Below are 20,584 nucleotides of genomic sequence, written 5' to 3'. Positions count from 1 at the left end.
TGAAGTACATGGCCATAAACAACATTCTGTGATATCTACAACAACTCTAAATGGATTTGAAAATATGTGAGTTCTAGGGCTTCCCTGGTGGCGCAGTGGTTGAGAGTCCGCCTGCCGATGCAGGGGACACAGGTTCGTGCCCCGGTCTGGGAAGATCCCACATGCCGCAGAGCGGCTGGGCCCGTGAGCCATGGACGCTGAGCCTGCGCGTCTGGAGCCTGTGCTCCGCAGCGGAAGGGGCCACAACAGTGAGAGGCCCGCGTACCATTAAAAAAAAAAAAAAAAAGAACTGAAAATATGTGAGTTCTATTGGAGACAAAGTCACAGGTATCCCTGGTGCTTTTCTATAGTTTGCTGCTTATATTCTTAATCTTTAAAAATGCTAGATTTCACTTAAAATTTTTTCTATCCAAGTTCACAGAACTCATAGTTTTCCCAAAGTTCACTATTCTGTACAAATGTAGGAAGGTTAGACAGATGCCTTTTAATCTTTGTTTTAAATACCTCCACAGAGGCATTTCATACCTTATAAGTAAATGCACAATGCCTTATATAATAGTTTTCATAGTAGCAAGGTTCTTCAGAGCTTTGAACTAAAATCTGCCACTCTGTAATTAATACCTAATAGTTATTATTTGCCCTTTTGAAATAATAAACAAGACTGCTTCCTCTTCAGTCTCACAGACTTTGAGATACTTGAAAAGAACTATCAAATTTTAACATGACTTTTTCTACTCTAATAAATGCATCTAATTCCTTAAATTCTGTCCTATATAGGACAGAATTTGTAGACTTCCTTTCTAAATTTCATATACCCTTCCTAAAATATAGGGCTGAATCCCAAGCACTTGGGCAGATACTCAACAGACATTTTTTGAAGGTAGACCAGTTCAGAACACTGCAAAACAGCTACATCTGATATAATTATATTTTTAAAAAACCTAAAATGGAATTATATTTTAACAGCTGCATGATACTGTTATAGCATTATTATCAATCTTTTCATTTTGTGATACAAACTAATAACTTTACATTCATCCTGTTGTCTCTGGTAGTTACTGTATCTAAGAGTTTTATATCATATATAAATTCATTTAGCACAGATAATTAAATAAGGGACATTAATAATATTAATTGATATTTATGAATACCTTTATATTTAAGTATATTATAAAGACCATTTCACTTTCAAATCACTCATAAGGTATATACTATTACCTTAATTTTTAAGGAAACGTATGCTTGTCCAAATTCAGTAACTTGCCCAATGAGTAAGATGAAGCTGAGATGAAAACCCATGTTGCCAACACATGAACTAGTGAGCTTAACTGCACTACTATATGCTTTCCATTTCAAACATTCTTCTAAAAGATTGTGTGCAGAGGGGAAAAAAAAAGCCAATACAGAGCTATCACAGGGCCCCCTGCAAACTGGCACAAAGCAATACACAAATTTTGTCTATGACTGTTCAGTTACTCCCAAATCAGGTGACAACAGTATCTACTAAATAACCATATTATTCACAGAAACTGTATCAGGGTACATTGTCAAATATTTTCCTTAAACATATACCTCATAGAACAAGATCTCTGAGGTTCCTTCAAAGCCTCAAATTCTACAACTCAGTATCAATAGCAATCCCAACTTGTCAAAGTAATCCTATTAAAAAGAATACATGAGATTAGCTTAACGAATGCTCAAAGTATAGCATAAAAGAGTATTTCTTTAAAAGAGATCAAAGTTGTTTAGAGAAATCATAATCAGACCTCATTTTAACTTACATACATGTACATGATCCAAAGTATCAGTATCTCCGTATCTCTGTGAATTTACAGATTCTGTTTCTTAATAAGGTGATTTGAATAAGCTTATTTGAGTGCTTTCTGAAGCTTCTTTGTGCAATTTTGTTTTAGCCACTAGGGATGGAAAGGTCCTTAAAAATACAGGATTATAAACATTTATTTATCAAGCCTCAATTGTCACCTCAATTGTTCAAATGTGCAAAAGGAAAGCAATGCTATGGCAAGTGACCCAAAAAAGTTGACTTATGGTCATCTTTTTTGTACAATATGACTAAATATTATATAATTTGTAGAGTATTATTATAAATCATTACCATAAGCTAATTAGCAACTCCAAACTCTCCTTTTCCCATGTTGCCTTGGCTTTATGGAGTTTTTGTTCTTTAGTGATTGAAAATATGTAGAAATGTTCTCTGGTAACATGTAGGTAAGGCATACAAAATTTGAAAAGGAAAAACCATACAGGCACAGAAATACCAACATTTATATTTATTTCATACAAACATATATAATATATAATCTAAAATAAATGTTTATTTTTAAAGTAGTGAATATTATGTTTCTTCACTCAATCCAATAAATATGATGGGTACCATTTACTTCCTATAAATTGTTATGTTTAACTATCACTCTCAGAATTTATTTAAACTCCACTTAAGAATTTGAGGCTCTTAAAACAAACATACAGAATAAAATACAATACAAATAAAAATATCAGAGTGAAGAAAAAATAAAATGCAATTTTAAGTGTTGTACTTGGAGTTTTGGACCTGGCACTGAGCTTTTTAGCAACCAGGTTAAAAAGCAAAGAAGGATCAATTTTTAAATTCTAATTATGAGAACAATGCTTGCTTTCAGAATCTAGAAGAAAACTCTCACCCAGTAATTTAACTATTTATTTGTGATATTACAAATACAGAGATTTCTTCTATATAAAGAAATGCTTTCCTAAAAATCTATATAAATACAAAGTCGTACTATGACGTTTTATGTTTTCACATATTTCAAATATAAAATTTTGTTCTAAGAATGTAAGACTAAGGTATAATTATAGCACCACCATTTAAAAAGTACATATTAAAAAATTATAATTCCCTAATAAACTGTTGGTATTTAAGTTTAAAAGCACCAAAGCTAAATTATATTATACAATATATAGGTAACATATAATTCATGTGTTATTTATACATACGGCATTTATAGTTGTTTAACTTTATTTTAATATAATATGTAATATATAAACTTATGTTTATTATATAATAAAGTATATATACTTACATATGAAAATTTAGGTTTAAAAGCATGAAATTTAAAATCATAATTTATATATTATATATCATAAAATATATTTTATATATTATATATTTTAGTGATTTTAAATTTATTTTAAGTTTAAATATATAATATTATACACAGAGAGAGAGAGGAAGGAGGTGGAAGTAAGGAAGAAGGGAAAGAGGGGAGAGGAATGCTTGTGACTAGTTTAAGGATGGCATATGTGAGAACAATTTTTGAAGCATATGCTATATTTAATCTCTTCAAACTATATTGATATTTCTAACTAAAATTTTTTTAACTTCTTGCATGTGTGCTATTACTTTAATGTCTGTTTTCAGGTATATAAGTTCAGGATGTCAATGAATTATGTGATTAGTATAATTAAAATAGAGGGAGGTTTATTTTATTAGATTTCACAAATATTCTCAAGATCCCCAAAACCCTGTAAGAAATTAACATCACTCTTTTATACATTTTCTCATCTGTATGTAAAGAGAATAGTCACTGAATGTCTTTTTTAAAAAAATCTTATTTGACTAGAGTTAGAAAACCTTCTAAAGTTCCCTGACTAAACAATGTGGTTCTCTTGAAATTTTATAAAAGGCAACATTATGACACTTCACTGTGTCACCCAAGAAGATATGCTGAAGTCCTAACCCCTACCTCAGAATGCAACCTTATTTGGAAATCAGCTTTTCACAGATGAAGTGAGTTAAGCTGAAGTCACACAGGAGGAGTAGAGTGGACCCTTAATCCAATTTAATTGGTTTCCTTATCTGAAGAGGAGACCACTATGTGAAGACACAAACACACAAGGAGAAGACAGCCATGTGACTACAAAGGCAGAAACTGGAGTAATCTGTCCAACAAGACAAGGAATGACAAGGATTGTGGGCCAACACCCGATGCTAGAAGAGGCAAGGAAGGATCCTCCCCCACAAGGTGCTTGCCAACATCTTGATTCCAGACATCTAGCCTCCAGAACTGTGTGGTAAGTTTCTGATTTAGACCACCCATTCTGTAATCCTTTGTTACAGCAATCCCAGGAAATTAATACAGGCAAATAATAATTTTTTAAGTTACATAAACAGAAGAACAACATATTTAAAAGTCCAGATAATCTTAAATATTGAGGGAAAAAAAGCAATGCTTTTGTTCACCTTTTAATCATTTTAAGCAATACTTCCGATTATCTGCTTTACTTTTATTTTTGCTTTGGTAAGCAAAAATTTGCTACATTACTTCCACATAGCTCTTTACTACAAACTTTCTAGTTTCTACAATTTAGGACACATATATTTTAGTTTTAGATTGTATGTCTCAGTCACAGAGAATCTGTACTGCTAATCCTTACCCTTTCATCAATTAGTTCAAAAAGTGGTTAAGAATATAACACAAAACCTGGATGTAGACTGTCAGGGTTTAAATCTCAGCTCTACCACTCATCAAGTATGTGACCTTGTGTACATTACTCATTCTCTCTATGCCTTAGTTTCCTCATTAATAAATGCATAGTAAGTACTTTTTAAATGTTAATAGTAACTGTAGCAGAATAATTGCCTATGCTTAAAAAGAAGCTTTTAATGTGCCTAAACTCTATTAATGCTTTATATATTTTCTCCTGTAAGACCTTCTAGGCCTTCCATAGAATCTCTTAGTAGTATTTTTTTCAAAATTATATTTTCTTCCTACCATGAAATATAATTTCAAAATTATATTTTCTTACCACATTATAAGTACTCTACTTTTCTTATTATCTTTTAGATTTATTAGAGTATACTAAAGAGTGTTTTATATTAAAGAGAATACAACTATCTGCTAGCCCATCTTTCAGTGGAGTATAGTAACATAAGCCGAAATTAAAAACTATTTAAAACCATTTCACTTTTCCATATTATTTATTTAAAATTCTTTTTCCTCTGAATTCCATCCTAAATATATCACACTAGTAGTTCTAGCCGAAAATGGCATTAGCATAATAAATAAATTTAAGATGCAGAGAGGAGAAATCAAAGGAGATAAACAAAAGAGGTTTTTATATTTACAAAAGAATGTTAGATTAAAAAAATTTTACAAAATGATAGTGCAAAAGTGACAGGTTTTACTACACTCACAATGATTGAATATTACTTATCTTTTTGGGTTGGGTCCAATTATTTACTGATCGATAGTAGTTTCTGAGCTATCAATTTCCAGCTATAAAGTGCTAGTAAAAAACCATGGGCTCTGGACTCAGACTATCCGCGCTGGAATCCTAATTCAGGTAAGTAGTCTAGCTTTTCACAATTTTGCTTTAGGGTATGGAACACAAGCTAAATTAACTGAAGGCTACACTGCTCTCCTTTGTCACTGCCCCTTATGAATATATCTGTTAAGTCCCATGGGACAATGGCATGGCCATGTTCAAAAAGGTCCAGTAACTGTTTGGTCCAGTATCATTAGAAACTGACTTCCATTTTCGTCAATGATGAGAATAAATGTAATACATTCCTTTCATGTAGCTGTATTCTAAAGTAGTTGTCATTTTTACAAGATAGCCAGCAAATAAAACATTTGAAAAAGACCCCCTTTCTCCCTCCCTCCCTCTCTCTCTCTCTCACCACAAACACACAGAAAAAAGTCCCTAGGCAAGGAGACAAATACTTATTAATAATATCATGTCCTTTACTCCATGAGAGAAGTGGAACTAGTCTAATACTACAGCTTAGAAACTAATAATTCCTAATAATTTATAGGCAAATTAACATTAATAATTTGTGTTTTGTTACCAGTATGCCATTTGGTATCCTAAACTTTGAGTGCAAATTGGGGCAGAGAAAAGGATGTCTCCTAAAATCAGCATAGCAACACAGAAGAATCTCTCACAGGAGTCTAGCCAGTTAATGGAGAAATAACCTTTTACATGTAAACATAATCACTGGGTCATTATGAAAATGGGAAATTATGATTAGTATTCATTTACACAGGAAAGGCACAAAAAACATAATTCCTGTCGGAGGAATTTTAATCAAAATTATTAAAGTTTTTTTCCTTGGAATTCATTTGTAAAATGTAACATATAGAACATCTATTCCTTTAAAATGCTAGATAAATTAATATACTATTAGTTACTCCAAATTAATATTCTGAAGAACAACTAAGATAATAATTTTTTTTTTCCTTTGGCAGTGCTGTGCAGCATGTGGGATCTTAGTTCCCCAATCAGGGATCGAACCCACGCCCCCTGCAGTGGAAGTGCATAGTCTTAACCACTGGATTGCCAGGGAAGTCCCCATAAATTATTTTTTTAAAGTGTGCCAATAATGAACTCGAGAGTTTTAAGTATTATATAAACATTCACAGAAACTCAAATAAAAATCAAATTGGGGGCTTCCCTCGTGGCACAGTGGTTGAGAGTCTGCCTGCCGATGCAGGGGACACGAGTTCGTGCCCCGGTCCGGGAAGATCCCACATGCCGTGGAGCGGCTGGGCCCGTGAGCCATGGCCGCTGAGCCTGCGCGTCCGGAGCCCCACAACAGTGAGAGGCCCACGTACCGCAAAAAAAAAAAAAAAAAAATCAAATTGGACATGGACTTCCTATCATGATATACTCATGTTTGTTAAGTAAAATTCCTTTCTTAGTTAAATTATTATATGATATTCATAAAACGGCTGATGAATATCTTTGGATTACTACTACCACCAACAATAATCAATTTAAACTGTCTGATTTAATAAGAATGTTTCACTTTAAAAACCGGGATTTACAAATTTAATTAACAACCTAAAAAGGTAAAATTTCGTTCAAGCCATAGGCAAAGTAGGATTAAAAAAATGGTGATATATACAAATACAGTGACATTTCTTGATAGCTTTGAAAAGAAGGGAAACTTACAGTGGTCTTATCAAGTTCAGCCTCAGATGATGTTGGTGACAAAGGACTTATGGGGCTTAGAGACGGGGAGCTCTCAACACTGGAGACATATTCAGGATCAGGAACATATAAAACCTGGAACAAAATATTCACATAAAGATTTAGTCAAACTAAAATATTAATAATCAGATGGTATTCTCTAAGCGAGCACCATTAACAATGACCTTCAGAAATAAATTTTAAAAATTAAAACCTTCAGATTAAAAGAATGTTTATTACCGAAATAACTGTAACAAAATTTTAAAAAAGATATTTAATTTAGATAAGTTTGATAACACAAACTGTGGGCAACAGTGAGGGGAAACAGTAATTCTTAAAAATTATGGGTGTTCCCCTTAAAGGACAATTTGTCAACAGCCAGCAAAGCTTAAAATGCACATATCCTTTAACTGAGCCATTTTACTTCTAGGACTTGACTTTATAGATATACGTGCATATAAAGAAAAAGAGAAACAAACAAGAATGTTTCCTAGAGCAATGTTTACATAGCAAAAGAGTAGAAAGTCTAAAGCCTACTGTGCTTGGTTAAACCATAATACAGGCACACCTCGTTCTACTGTGTCACCTTATTGGACTTCGCAGATATTGCGTATTTCACAAACTGAAAGATTGTGGCAGCCCTGTGTCAAGCAAGTCTATCAGTGCCATTTTTCGACTGCATTTGCTCACTTCCTGTCTCTGGGTTACATTTTGGTGATTCTTCCAATATTTCAAACTTTTCATTATTATTATATTTGTTATGGTGATCTGTGATCAGTGACTGCTGCAAAAAGATTATGACTCTCTGAAAGCTCAGATGATGGTTACCATTTTTTAGCAATAAAGTACTTTTAAATTAAGGTATGTACTTTTTTTTTTTTTTGCGGTACGCGGGCCTCTCACTGTTGTGGCCTCTCCCGTTGCGGAGCACAGGCTCCGGACGCGCAGGCTCAGCGGCCATGGCTCACGGGCCCAGCCGCTCCGTGGCATGTGGGATCCTCCCGGACCGGGGCACGAACCCGTGTCCCCTGCATCAGCAGGCGGACTCTCAACCGCTGCGCCACAAGGGAAACCCAAGGTATGTACTTTTTTTAGACATAATGCTATTGCACACTTAGCGGACTACAGTGTAGTGTAAATATAACTTTCATACACACTAGGAAACCAAATAATTCTATGACTCGCTTTATTGTGATATCTGCTTTACTGCAGTGGTCTGGAACCAAATCCACAATATTTCCAAGGCATGCCTATATATTAATAGAGTGCAATACTTTACATACATGAAAAAGTCTGAGATTGAGTTATGCTTCAACAGAACATTTTTCCAGAATCAAAGTTATTTATTTTTTTTAAAGAAGAAAGAAAGGCTAGAATATTTTTGGAAGGGGATACATATTGGTAACTGTGGTTGCTTCTGGAAAAGGAAACTGTAAGTCTGAGATAAACTACCTTTAAAAAAGTTTGAATTTTTTATCAGGTACATGTACTGCTTTGAATATTTTTTAAAGCTCTTTAAAACTATATTTGAAAAGACAACAGTTATTTTCAATATGTATTAAGAAAAATTCACATGGATATAAGTGACATTTAATTTTCTCTTCTAGAACCAATGTGATTTGTTCAAAGTGTGCATAAAATTACTCTTCTTAAATTAACTGTATTGCAATGGATACTTTCTGTCTTAAAACTGATGCTTCTAACCATCAATGCATTAAAAAAAAGATACCTGTCCAGTAACAACTGCTCGGGAGAATAACTTATTTAGCTGAACAAGTTCGTTGGGCGTTGTATCAAATTTCAGGGCTATACTATTCAAAGAATCCCTTGATTCAACCTGTTTAAGAGAAAAAAAAAATAATTTGTTAAAACAGAAAAACTAAACGATGAGGTTTAATGATCATTAATATGTCTATGGACCAATTTTACATTTGACTAATAACTGGTATTTCCATCTTTAGAGACAGGATAACTTGACAAATTTTGTGTTTGTTAGCAACTGATCTCAACCTATTATGATACAGAGTATATGCTTTATCATAATACATCACAATTACATGTAGGCCTCTACTTCAAGCAATTTCAAAATACAAAATATAATTTTCAAAACACAAACAAGTGATTTTTATTTTACAAAGATTTTAAAACAATATAAATAGTTTGTAAAACATATGTAACTTCTAGAAGCTAATTTTACTTTAGCAAAGTATGCCTGTATTAAACTTAAAGTGCTGTTTCTAATGATCTTTACATAATCTTCCATTTAAATAGATAAATTAGAAAATATATTTGAACCAAAGCTGAGGAATATGTTTTTGAATTAGTATATTTTAATGATCATATTTATAGAGATCTTAAATCATGGGAATTAATTGTCAATTATCCTGAAAGAAAGTCATTTGATCAATGTATTCCTTTAGAGTTCTCTATACATAAAGCATCTCTGTAGAGAATGATGAAGTCCAATGAAGTGGTTTTAGTGCATATGGGATTTACAATCTAGTTAGAAAATAAGAAAGACAAAAAAGGTTATATAAAAGATAAAGAGCAATTTAAGTGAAACAACAAATGCAAAAGAAGCTCTGAGCAGACAGAGCAACATATTTGCTCCAAATTGTCCAAGAAAGACTTTATGGAAAAGATTTAAAGCTATCTTGAAGAACGGGTAGGAATTTGAGAAGTAGAGAGTAGGGAAGAACATTCAAAATGAAGAGAATAGAACTGACATATTAGGAGACAGAAAAGAACAAAACACATTTGTGGGATACTATCTCTTCCTCCTAAACCATCCAGGGTACACTCATGCATTTAGGATTTTAGGAAGGTAAGTAGAGCCAAATCTCAAAAAAAGGATGAGACTGAATTAGGCATTTTGAATTAGACTGTAAAAGACTTCGAAAATCAGGAAAAGTAGATATGTATTTGGGGGTAAAAAAAAAAAAAAAAACAACAATAAATATATATTTTTTCTTTAATGGTTTTGTAAAACCAAATTGATGCCAAAGACACAGACTAATAATCTAGCCCTGCTCTCTTCTTCCACGCAAACTTTCTCATCTATGAAATGAGATGGTGTGTCACCTACCTTATTGAGATAATGTATGTAAAAGCTCTCTATAAACCAATTTTACTTTGCAGAAACATCTGGAAGTTTACAAAGTTCTTATTAATTAACACACATTTCATCTTCACAATGATCCTATCAGTTGTGGTAATGAAAGTAATAAAAACACCAATATGAAGCAAGGAAGTTACATGGCCGAGTGGCATCTTAGATTAATGGCTACAGGTCTATGATTAATGACACAAGAGAATGGATGCAGAAAAACCAATGTAATACTACAGCAGGAGATCATCCTTAAGGTCATACAAATATAAAGAAAGAGATAAAGGTATAAGATTTTCAGATAAGACTCAAGAGAAAACAGGAATGGATTGAATGAAGTTGTAATAGAGCAGTAGTTGTATTACGTCAGAGGTGCAAACATTAATGATCAACTGATGCTAAATCCAAAAATTCCAACCTGGATGAACAACAGATTGAAGGAAAATGGAAACAAGAAAATAAAGCATTAGGCAAGAATGAAGAAAAAAATTGGTGAAAGGTTTGCTATAATTTGTTAAATATGAAGTGGTGACAGGAAATGTAAGCATCTAGAAAGGCAGAAATAGAAAAAAGTTTGGGTCTTACTTCATATAGTAAAGTTCTTAAGTTCTCCAAGTTGCAGAATGTAAATGGGAAAGTGAAAAGATACAAGGAACCACTCACATTTGGAATCAACAAGAGCAGAACAACCAGTGAAAGAGGTGTAAGATACAGTCAAAATGTTAGCAAGAACAGGGCAATGAAGCATAATGATAGCAAAATGTAGTACAATTAGTTTCAAGAATAAATTGAGAAAGGAGAGTATATAATCAAAGAAATAATGGCTGATAATTTTCCAGAATTTATGAATGGCATGATTCCTTAGAGTGAAGAAACACAATAAGATAAAAATTTGTCTGAATCTAGACTTATCACAGTGGCACTATAGAACTGTAAGGACAAGAAGTAAACTTCAAAAAACAATCTAAAAAAAGAAGACTGCCTAGAAATGAACAAAAATAAAAAGGCAACAGAAGGGCATAAGATAATAGATAACTACATTCAAAGTGCTGACAGAGGGCTTCCCTGGTGGCTCAGTGGTTGAGAGTCCGCCTGCCGATGCATGGGACACGGGTTCGTGCCCCGGTCCGGGAAGATCCCACATGCCGCAGAGCGGCTGGGCCTGTGAGCCATGGCCGCTGAGCCTGCGCATCCGGGGGAAAAAAAAAAAAAAAAAGTGCTGACAGAAAATAACTGTTAACCTAATAATCTATAGGCAGCTCAACTACCAGGAATGAGGGTGCAATGAAGACTTTTCAGACACTGCCTGATTATCCATTCACAGATCCTCACTGAAAGATACATTAAAGAACATTGAGAAGGAAAGTAAAACAAGAAAGAAGGAACAGTGAGTGGTATGCAACAACAAAGAAAAAGCCACCAGGTTTGATAATTAGAAAATCATTAGTGACCTTAGACAAGGCTTTCGATAGAATGGTACAGGGATATTAAATTAACTAGGAAGAAAATGGTTATGTATGGCATTTTCAAGGTCTACTTGTTGATCCTACTGAAAGTAATTTTATAGTTAAAAACTGTGCATGTATGTGCATATATAAACACATACGTAATACATATGTATGATTTTTTTTTATGTATGATTCTAACTATAAAGCTTCCTAAGGTACAATGACTAATTTATACTATATTTAGGTGGTCCGAAAATACATTTAAGCTAAACCATAAATATTTTAGAATAAGTAAATGTTGAGAGTACACTGTAATATTGAAAGATTTCAAAAGAAATATAGAAAAATATATTTTTCCCAAATACAAAAATCATGTTATGTACCTTATATAAAGATATTATATGAAGATTTTACAAATTATAGTAAGAATAGAAGACAGTAATATCTTAGTTTTAGAAACACATGTGTTTCTATCTTTAGGATATGGCATCGGGAATAAACAAAGGGATAAAAAATGAAAACAAAGATCTCCTAGAGGATGTTTTATAACTTTTCTTATCAGTAACTGATTATTTCCCAAAGGTCATTTATAACATAAGAAAAAATATACAGTAATTCCTCAGTATCCCAGGGGATTTGTTCCAGGATCCCCGCAGATATCAAAATCCATGGGTGCTTAAGTCCCTTATATAAAATGGCATAGTTATTTGCATATAACCTACACACATCCTCCATATACATTAAATCATCTCTAGATTACTTATAATACCTAATACAATGTATGTAAATAGTGGCCAGTAAGGGAAATTCAAGTTTTGCTTTTTGGAACTTTCTGGAATTTTTTTTCCCCAAATATTTCTATCCATGGTTGGTTGAATCCATTGATGCAGAACCCAAGGATACAAATGGCCAAGTTTCAATTAACCTTTGCCCAAAATAATGGTTCTTAATTTAAATTTGCTACCGATAACACAAGTTTTATTGAATTACAAGAAAAAAATTGGTAAACTCCTGAATTCAAAACCAACTAAACTTTTGTAGTTCTTCAAAACCACAGGATTACATATGTAGATAACATCTTATGCCTTACGCCTACAGTCTTAAGTCTTAATAAACACTAATGAATACATCAAACTACATTACTCAATATTTTACTGTCTGAATTTATATTCTCAATTTCTCAATCATGCAGAGAAGGTACAAGCACACTCGAGTTTATAATATGCTTAAGAGGAGATTCTTTTGATAGTAGTAAATATAATTCTACCTTAAATTATCTGGTTTCAAACCTTTTTAAAATACTTAAAATCTCAAATTGTCAATTATACAGTATATGAAAATAAAGTATAACTCAAGGTTTTGATAATTGGTTCAATTTTTAGAATTTATGAAAAATAATCAAGACTCAAACCAAGATTGGAAGACTTCATGATGACACAAATGTATAAATTGTTTCAACTTGCTATTTTCTTCTTAATACAGTTACAATAACATATTAGAAAAACACAAAATAACACAAAATTAAGCTCAGTTAAAATAACAGATTTTTAACATGTTAAAATTATCTAACAACATTTACATTCAATCAAAGAAGCAGCATATCACAGACTAAAGTACATTTCTCACTTCAGTTTTCCATAGTAACCAGAAATATGAAAAGCTGACTGCAAGGAAATTTGAGGGTCATTTCAAGAACATAGAAACTTAGCCATAAATCAGTGTAAATAATCTAATGTGAGAGGTTATTCTGGAAAATTAATAGCAACTTGTTTTTTCCGTATTCTATCTGCCATTTTCATTACCGTTAGCACTGCTGGGAATATAATGAAGATCACATTTCTAAAAACGTAAATATTTCCTTAAAAGTCTAACCTAATAAAAAATTATTGTACCACAGGAACTTTAACTCCAAGTAAATTATCATTTTGTTAAATTTGCTAGAATAATTATCGTTATATCACACTTAATAAAATTTTCCTTTAAGGAAAAAAAATCCTAAAATACAGTTAAGAACTGAAGTATCATTATTATTAGTAAAGCAGTTATCGAAAGTGGTGTACAGATTTTTAAAATAAGGCAATTAGGAACCTCTGTCTTATTTACAGCGTAAACAAAGAATGTCTCAAATAAGACTATCACAAAGAGATATCAGCTTTTTCAAAACAAATAACTTACAGTATATTCAGTAGTCCCTTTGGGTTTCTGAAAAGACATTCTCCTCCCATCTTTCTTGTCTAGGGTCTTCTTTTGGCCAGTGTCTGAAAAAAAAAAATGATGCAAAACTCTATTAAATTCATTTTCCTTTCACAGTAATGTCAAGGACCGCTAAATAGAGCTCACTGGGCAGATATCTACTGGATTCACCAGTAATACAGCTTTCTACGTAGGATTCTCTACTCTAAAATACAACCGAGTATCAAAATAAGTAAATGTACTTCCTTCCTGCTTGCTTTACGAACTGACCAGTATGAAACACTATTAATAACTGGAAGTCAATTCAAAACCTAACTGGAAGTCAATTCAAAACCTACGTAACTGTCAGCTGAAAGGAAGGTATTAAAAAGTAAGTTAAGGGCCATATCTTTCAACACATCTAACCTGATTATAATAAAACTATATTTGAAGATTATTATTATTAACCAAACCAAGTCTGAAATATGTAACATTAATCTTCACAGTGTCTCTACTTCTACAATCATAGTAAAAGACAGAGTCGTCTTTTGTATTAAATTACTGAATTCCTTACATATACCATGAAGTAGATTAAGATACTCTTTCATATACAAACTTACAGACTGAAAGTGAAGGGGATGGAAAAAGATATTCCATGCAAATGGAAATCAAAAGAAAGCTGGAGTAGCAATTCTCATATCAGACAAAATAGACTTTAAAACAAAGACTATGACATGAGACAAAGAAGGACATTACATAATGATCAAGGGATCAATCCAAGAAGAAGATATAACAATTGTAAATATTTATGCACCCAATATAGGAGCACCTCAATACATAAGGCAAATACTAACAGCCATTAAAGGGGAAATCGACAGTAACACAATCATAGTAAGGCACTTTTAACACCCCACTTTCACCAAAGGACACATCATCCAAAATGAAAATAAATAAGGAAGCACAAGCTTTAAATGATACATTAAATAAGATGGAACTTAACTGATAAAGGACATTCCACCCAAAATCAACAGAATACACTTTTGGCTCATGGAACATTCTCCAGGACAGACCACATCCCGGGTCAGAAATCAAGCCTTGGTAAATTTAAGAAAACAGAAATCGTATCAAGTATCTTTTCCGGCCACAACGCTATGAGACTAGATGCCAATTACAGGAAAAAAATCTGTGAAAAATACGAACACATGGAGGCTATACAATACATTACTTAATAACCAAGAGGTCACTGAAGAAATCAAAGAGGAAATCAAAAAATACCTAGGAACAAATGACAATGAAAACACGATGACCCAAAATCTATGTGATGCAGCAAAAGCAGTTCTAAGAGGGAAGTCTATAGCAATACAATCCTATGTCAAGAAACAAGAAAAATCTCACATAAACAACCTAACCTTACACCTAAAGCAATTAGAGAAAGAAGAACAAAAACCTTCCAAAGTTAGCAGAAGGAAAGAAATTATAAAGATCAGATCAGAAATAAATGAAAAAGAAATGAAGGAAACAATAGCAAAAATCAATAAAACTAAAAGCTGGTTCTTTGACAAGATAAACAAAATTGATAAACCTTTAGCCAGACTCATCAAGATAAAAAGGTAGAAGACTCGAATCAATAGAATTAGAAATGAAAAAGGAGAAGTAACAACTGACACTGCAGAAACACAAAGGATTATGAGAGATTACTACAAGCAACTCTATGCCAATAAAATGGACAACCTGGAAGAAATGGACAAATTCTTAGAAAGGTATAACCTTCCAAGACTGAACCAGGAAGGAATAGAAAACATAAACAGACCAATCACGAGCACTGAAGTTGAGAATGAGATTAAAAATCTTCCAACAAACAAAAGCCCAGAACCAGACGGCTTCACAGGTGAGTTCTATCAAACATTTAGAGAAGAGCTAACACCTATTCTTCTCAAACTCTTCCAGAATATAGCAGAGGGAGGAACACTCCCAAACTCATTCTACGAGGCCACCATCACCCTGATACCAAAAACCAGACAAAGATGTCACAAAAAAAGAAAACTACAGGCCAATTATCACTGATGAACATCGATGCAAAAATCCTCAACAAAATACTAGGAAACAGAATCCAACAGCACATTTAAAGGATCATACACCATGATCAAGTGGGGTTTATCACAGGAATGCAAGGATTCCTCAGTATACGCAATTCAATCAATGTAATACACCATATTAACAAATTGAAGGATAAAAACCATATGACCATCTCAACAGATGCAGAAAAAACTTCTGACAAAATTCAACACCCATTTATGATAAAAACCCTCCAGAAAGTAGGCATAGAGGGAGCTTACCTCAACATAATAAAGGCCATATATGATAAACCCACAGCCAACATCATTCTCAATGCTGAAAAACTGAAATAATTTTCACTAAGATCAGGAACAAGACAAGGTTGCCCACTCTCACCACTCTTATTCAATACAGTTTTGGAGGTTTTAGCCACAGCAATCAGAGAAGAAAAAGAAATAAAAGGAATCCAACTTGGAAAAGAAGATGTAAAGCTGTCACTGTTTGCAGATGACATGACACTATACATAAAGAATCCTAAAGACTCTACCGGAAAACTCTAGAGCTAATCAATGAATTTGCTAAAGGAGCAGGATTCAAAATGAATGCACAGAAATCTCTTGCATTCCTATACACTAATGATGAAAAATCTGAAACAGAAATTAAGGAAACACTCCCACTTACCACTGCAACAAAAAGAATAAAATACCTAGGAATAAACCTACCTAAAGAGATAAAAGACCTGTATGCAGAAAACTTTAAGACACTGATGAAAGAAATTAAAGATGATACAAACAGATGGAGAGATATACCATGTTCTTGGATTGGAAGAATCCACATTGTAAAAATGACTATAGTACCCAAAGCAATATACAGATTCAATTCAATTCCTATCAAACTACCAATGGCATTTTTCACTGAACTAGAACAAAGTATTTCACAGTTTGTATGGAAACACAAAAGACCCCGAATAGCCAAAGCAATCTTGAGAAAGAAAAACAGAGCTGGAGGAATCAGGCTCCCAGACTTCAGAGTATACTACAAAGCTACAGTAATCAAGACAGTATGTTACTGGCACAAAAACAGAAATATAGATCAATGGAACACGATAGAAACCCCAGAGATAAGCCCAACACACACACATGGTCACCTTATTTTTGATAAAGGAGGCAAGAATATATAATGGAGAAAAGACAGCCTCTTCAATAAGTGGTGCTGGGAAAACTGTACAGCTACATGTAAAAGAATGAAATTAGAACACTCCCTAACACCATACACAAAAATAGACTCAGAATGGATTAAACACCTAAATGTAAGGCCAGACACTATAAAACTCACAGAGGAAAACATAGGCAGAACACTTTATGACATAAATCACAGCAGGATCCTTTTTGACCCACTTCCTAGAGAAATGGAAATAGAAACACAAATAAACAAATGGGACCTAATGAAACTTAAAAGCTTTTGCACAGCAAAGAAAACCATAAACGAGACGAAAAGACGGCCCTCAGAATGGGAGAAAATATTTGCAAATGAAGCAACTGACAGATGATTAATCTCCAAAATGTACAAGCAGCTCATGCAACTCAATATCAAAAAAACAAACAACCCAATCCAAAAATGGGCAGTAGACCTAAACAGACATTTCTCCAAAGAAGATATACAGATTGCCAACAAACACATGAAAGGATGCTCAACATCACTAATCATTAGAGAAATGCAAAGCAAAACCACAATGAGGTATCACCTCACACCAGTCAGAATGGCCATCATCAAGAAATCCAGAAACAATAAATGCTGGAGAGAGTGTGGAGAAAAGGCAACCCTCTTGCACTGCTGGTGGGAATGTAAATTGATACAGTCACTATGGAGAACAGTATGGAGGTTCCTTAAAAAGCTACAAATAGAACTACCATAATACCCAGCAATCCCAGTACTGGGCATATACCCTGAGAAAACCATAATTCATAAAGAGTCATATACCACAATGCTCACTGCAGCTCTATTTACAATAGCCAGGACACGGAAGCAACCTAAGTGTCCATCGACAGATGAATGGATAAAGAAGATGTGGCGCATATATACAATGGAATATTACTCAGCCATAAAAAGAAACAAAATTGAGTTATTTGTAGTGAAGTGGATGGACCTAGAGTCTGTCATACAGAGTGAAGTCAGTCAGAAAGAGAGAAACATATACCGTATGCTAACACATATATATGAATCTAAAAAAAATTTTAAAATGGTTCTGAAGAAACTAGGAGCAGGACAAGAATAAAGATGCAGATGTAGAGAATGGACTTGAGAACATGGGGAGGGGGAAAGGTAAGCTGGGATGAAGTGAGAGAGTGACATGGACTTATATATAATACCAAATGTAAAACAGATAGGTAGTGGGAAGCAGCCGCATAGCACGGGGTGATCAACTCTGTGCTTTGTGACCACCTAGAGGGGTGGAATAGGGAGGGTGGGAGGGAGACGTAAGATGGAGGAGGTATGGGGATGTATGCATATGTATAGCTGATTCACTTTGTTATAAAGCAGAAACTAACACACCATTGTAAAGCAATTATACTCCAATAAAGATGTTAAAAAAATAAAATAAAATAAAAATATAAATATTGAGCTGGGAGTCAATATTTTCAAACTCAATAATATAGATTTTAAACTTTTAAAAGCATCTTCTAAACTAAAAAAATATGCTGATTACTGTTTTTCTAATTAACTGATCCCATCTATAGTGAAGTAGTACAGGAAAAAATGCCTGTACTTTCAACCTTTCACTTGCTATTGACTGCTTATCCATAGTCAAAACAGAAATAAACTTTTAAAAATATCCCTCAATTTTTCTTGAACTTTGTAACCATCCTCCTCTAGATATCAGCCTATGTTTCTGCTTCTTTTCATAGTCGAATTTTTGGAAATAAGAGTCTACTTTCACCGTCTTTACTCCATCACCTCCTACTGATTCCACAATGTACTGCAATGTCTTCTGTCTTCCCAGTTCCCTAAACCTGCAAAGGAGAATAAACTAAAGGGCAAATTTGATAGTCTTTTTCATTTTTATTTTATTTGAACTTTATGAAGCACCCAACTAATTCCTTATCAATGCTCACCTTTCCTTTCATTTGGTAACATCTCACACTCCTTGGTCTCTAACCTGTTGTTTGTTCCCCTTTAATGCTCCTTTCCTCTACCCAGCCAAGGAATTTTTGTGTTGTGTGTGGCTCACTTCTAAGTGAAAAGATCCATGATACAGAGTGCTATAGAGCCTTGCTATTTAAAACTGTGTTCCAAGGACCAGCAGCATTGGCATCACTTGGGAGCTTACTGTGACGGCAGGATCTCGCGTTTCACTCCAGAACTGATTCACCGTTGCATCCACAATAAATTTGAGAAGGACTGTTAGTAGAGCTTTTGAAAGGATTAAACTTGCAGACTGAATAACTGACAGAAGAAACAGGCTTCTTTATACAACTCCCTACCCGTGACAGTAACACTAGCATCTTCAAATCTCTGTCAAACGAATTGTTTTCTAAGGTAGTCATTGTGATAGACTACCTTACAGTTACTAAATACTCTGTATTCCTCCCTGGGGAGGAATATAAAATACACTGTACCATCCCACTGATGTCAGACTTGGCTATGTGACTTGTTTTTCCCAAGGAAACGTGAACAGAAACCATGAGTCTTTCAGGTAGAAGTGTTAAGACCCAACATTAAACTTCTAAGGTCTTTTTTCCTTCTATCTCAAGACCAGGGCTGTTCCATATAGTGACTACTCCCTAAAAGGCTATTACACATACACATACCTGTGCACACACATCTAGTCATTCCTGTTTCTGCTCCTGATTAAATTAAAATGCTTGGAAAATAAAAGTTCTTCAGGAATTCATGCATAAGAAGCAAATCACCTACTAGAAGAAAAAGAAAACAGTCTAGCTTGCTTAAGACCTCTTACTGAAACATTATTCAATGCCACAAGAATGAAATTATACGAAATTATCAAAATAAAAACTCTAGGAATAATCAAAGGAGTAGCAGGGAGCACTGAACAATTATGTAGTGGAAAAACTATCTGTGACTGGTATAAGTATGACAGCGCTATGTAAGTATGAGAATTGCAAATATGATGTAATGAATATCAGGAGGTGGGGAGAAGAAATATGGGAGATGACACTGCTCATGTTACCTCAAAGAGTTAAAGAAACCCCACCTAAAACTGAAAGAAGAATGTAACAATAATACCAATCTCTTAATATTTTTGCAGATTCTGCTTAACTTTAGACACACCATTTAAGAAATACTTTCTTAAGGCAAACAAATATCTTTCAGTCACTCTTTCCCTCTAACCATCTATCCATCATTTTATACGTATATATTCATAAAACAGATCTTAACAATAATGCCTACCCTAACATTAATGACATCACTATATAGTTGGATTGGAGGTGGCTTTTAAGCTTTAATATTTGTTATGCATGACTTCTTCATAGTTAGCATGCATTAGTTTTACCAAAGTTTATAATCTAGCACCTACCCCTCAGTTAAGACAAACCATCAGATAACTGCATATTTGGGTTAATTGTTTTCATTCTGTATAGAACTGTTTTTACTACCTTGCATTTTGTTGTCACACCACTGAACTACATTAAAGAACGGTGTTAAAAAATAGCTTTTTGAAATTAGAATCTGTATTTACTATAAAGATGATGAGGACACTTTTTGCTATATTAGAATTCCATGAGAATTTTTTCTCTTTATTCTATCAGGAAAAGTTGCATTTTTCTTACCCGCCTAAGCAACGGGTTTATCTTTATTTTAGTGACACTGT

At 33.7% G+C, this 20,584-nt stretch overlaps 1 protein-coding gene across 4 annotated transcripts in view; it reads right to left on the bottom strand.

The window, feature by feature from the left end:
• The window catches only part of OXR1 (oxidation resistance 1), a 369,883-nt gene that overhangs the window by 74,499 nt on the left and 274,800 nt on the right, over nucleotides 1-20,584 (bottom strand). For all 4 annotated transcript variants that reach the window (XM_073794664.1, XM_033842652.2, XM_033842653.2 and 1 more), the window contains 3 exons: nucleotides 13,702-13,784; nucleotides 8,702-8,809; nucleotides 6,955-7,068 (listed from right to left, as the gene is read on the bottom strand). In XM_073794664.1, coding sequence (XP_073650765.1) covers nucleotides 6,955-7,068; nucleotides 8,702-8,809; nucleotides 13,702-13,784 — 305 coding nt within the window. The remainder of the gene's footprint in view (nucleotides 1-6,954; nucleotides 7,069-8,701; nucleotides 8,810-13,701; nucleotides 13,785-20,584) is intronic.

This window comes from Tursiops truncatus, chromosome 17, assembly GCF_011762595.2.
Source record: "Tursiops truncatus isolate mTurTru1 chromosome 17, mTurTru1.mat.Y, whole genome shotgun sequence".
Lineage (NCBI taxonomy): Eukaryota > Metazoa > Chordata > Mammalia > Artiodactyla > Delphinidae > Tursiops > Tursiops truncatus.
Note: the sequence above shows the minus strand (reverse complement) of the source record. Positions and strands in the feature narration are given on the sequence as shown.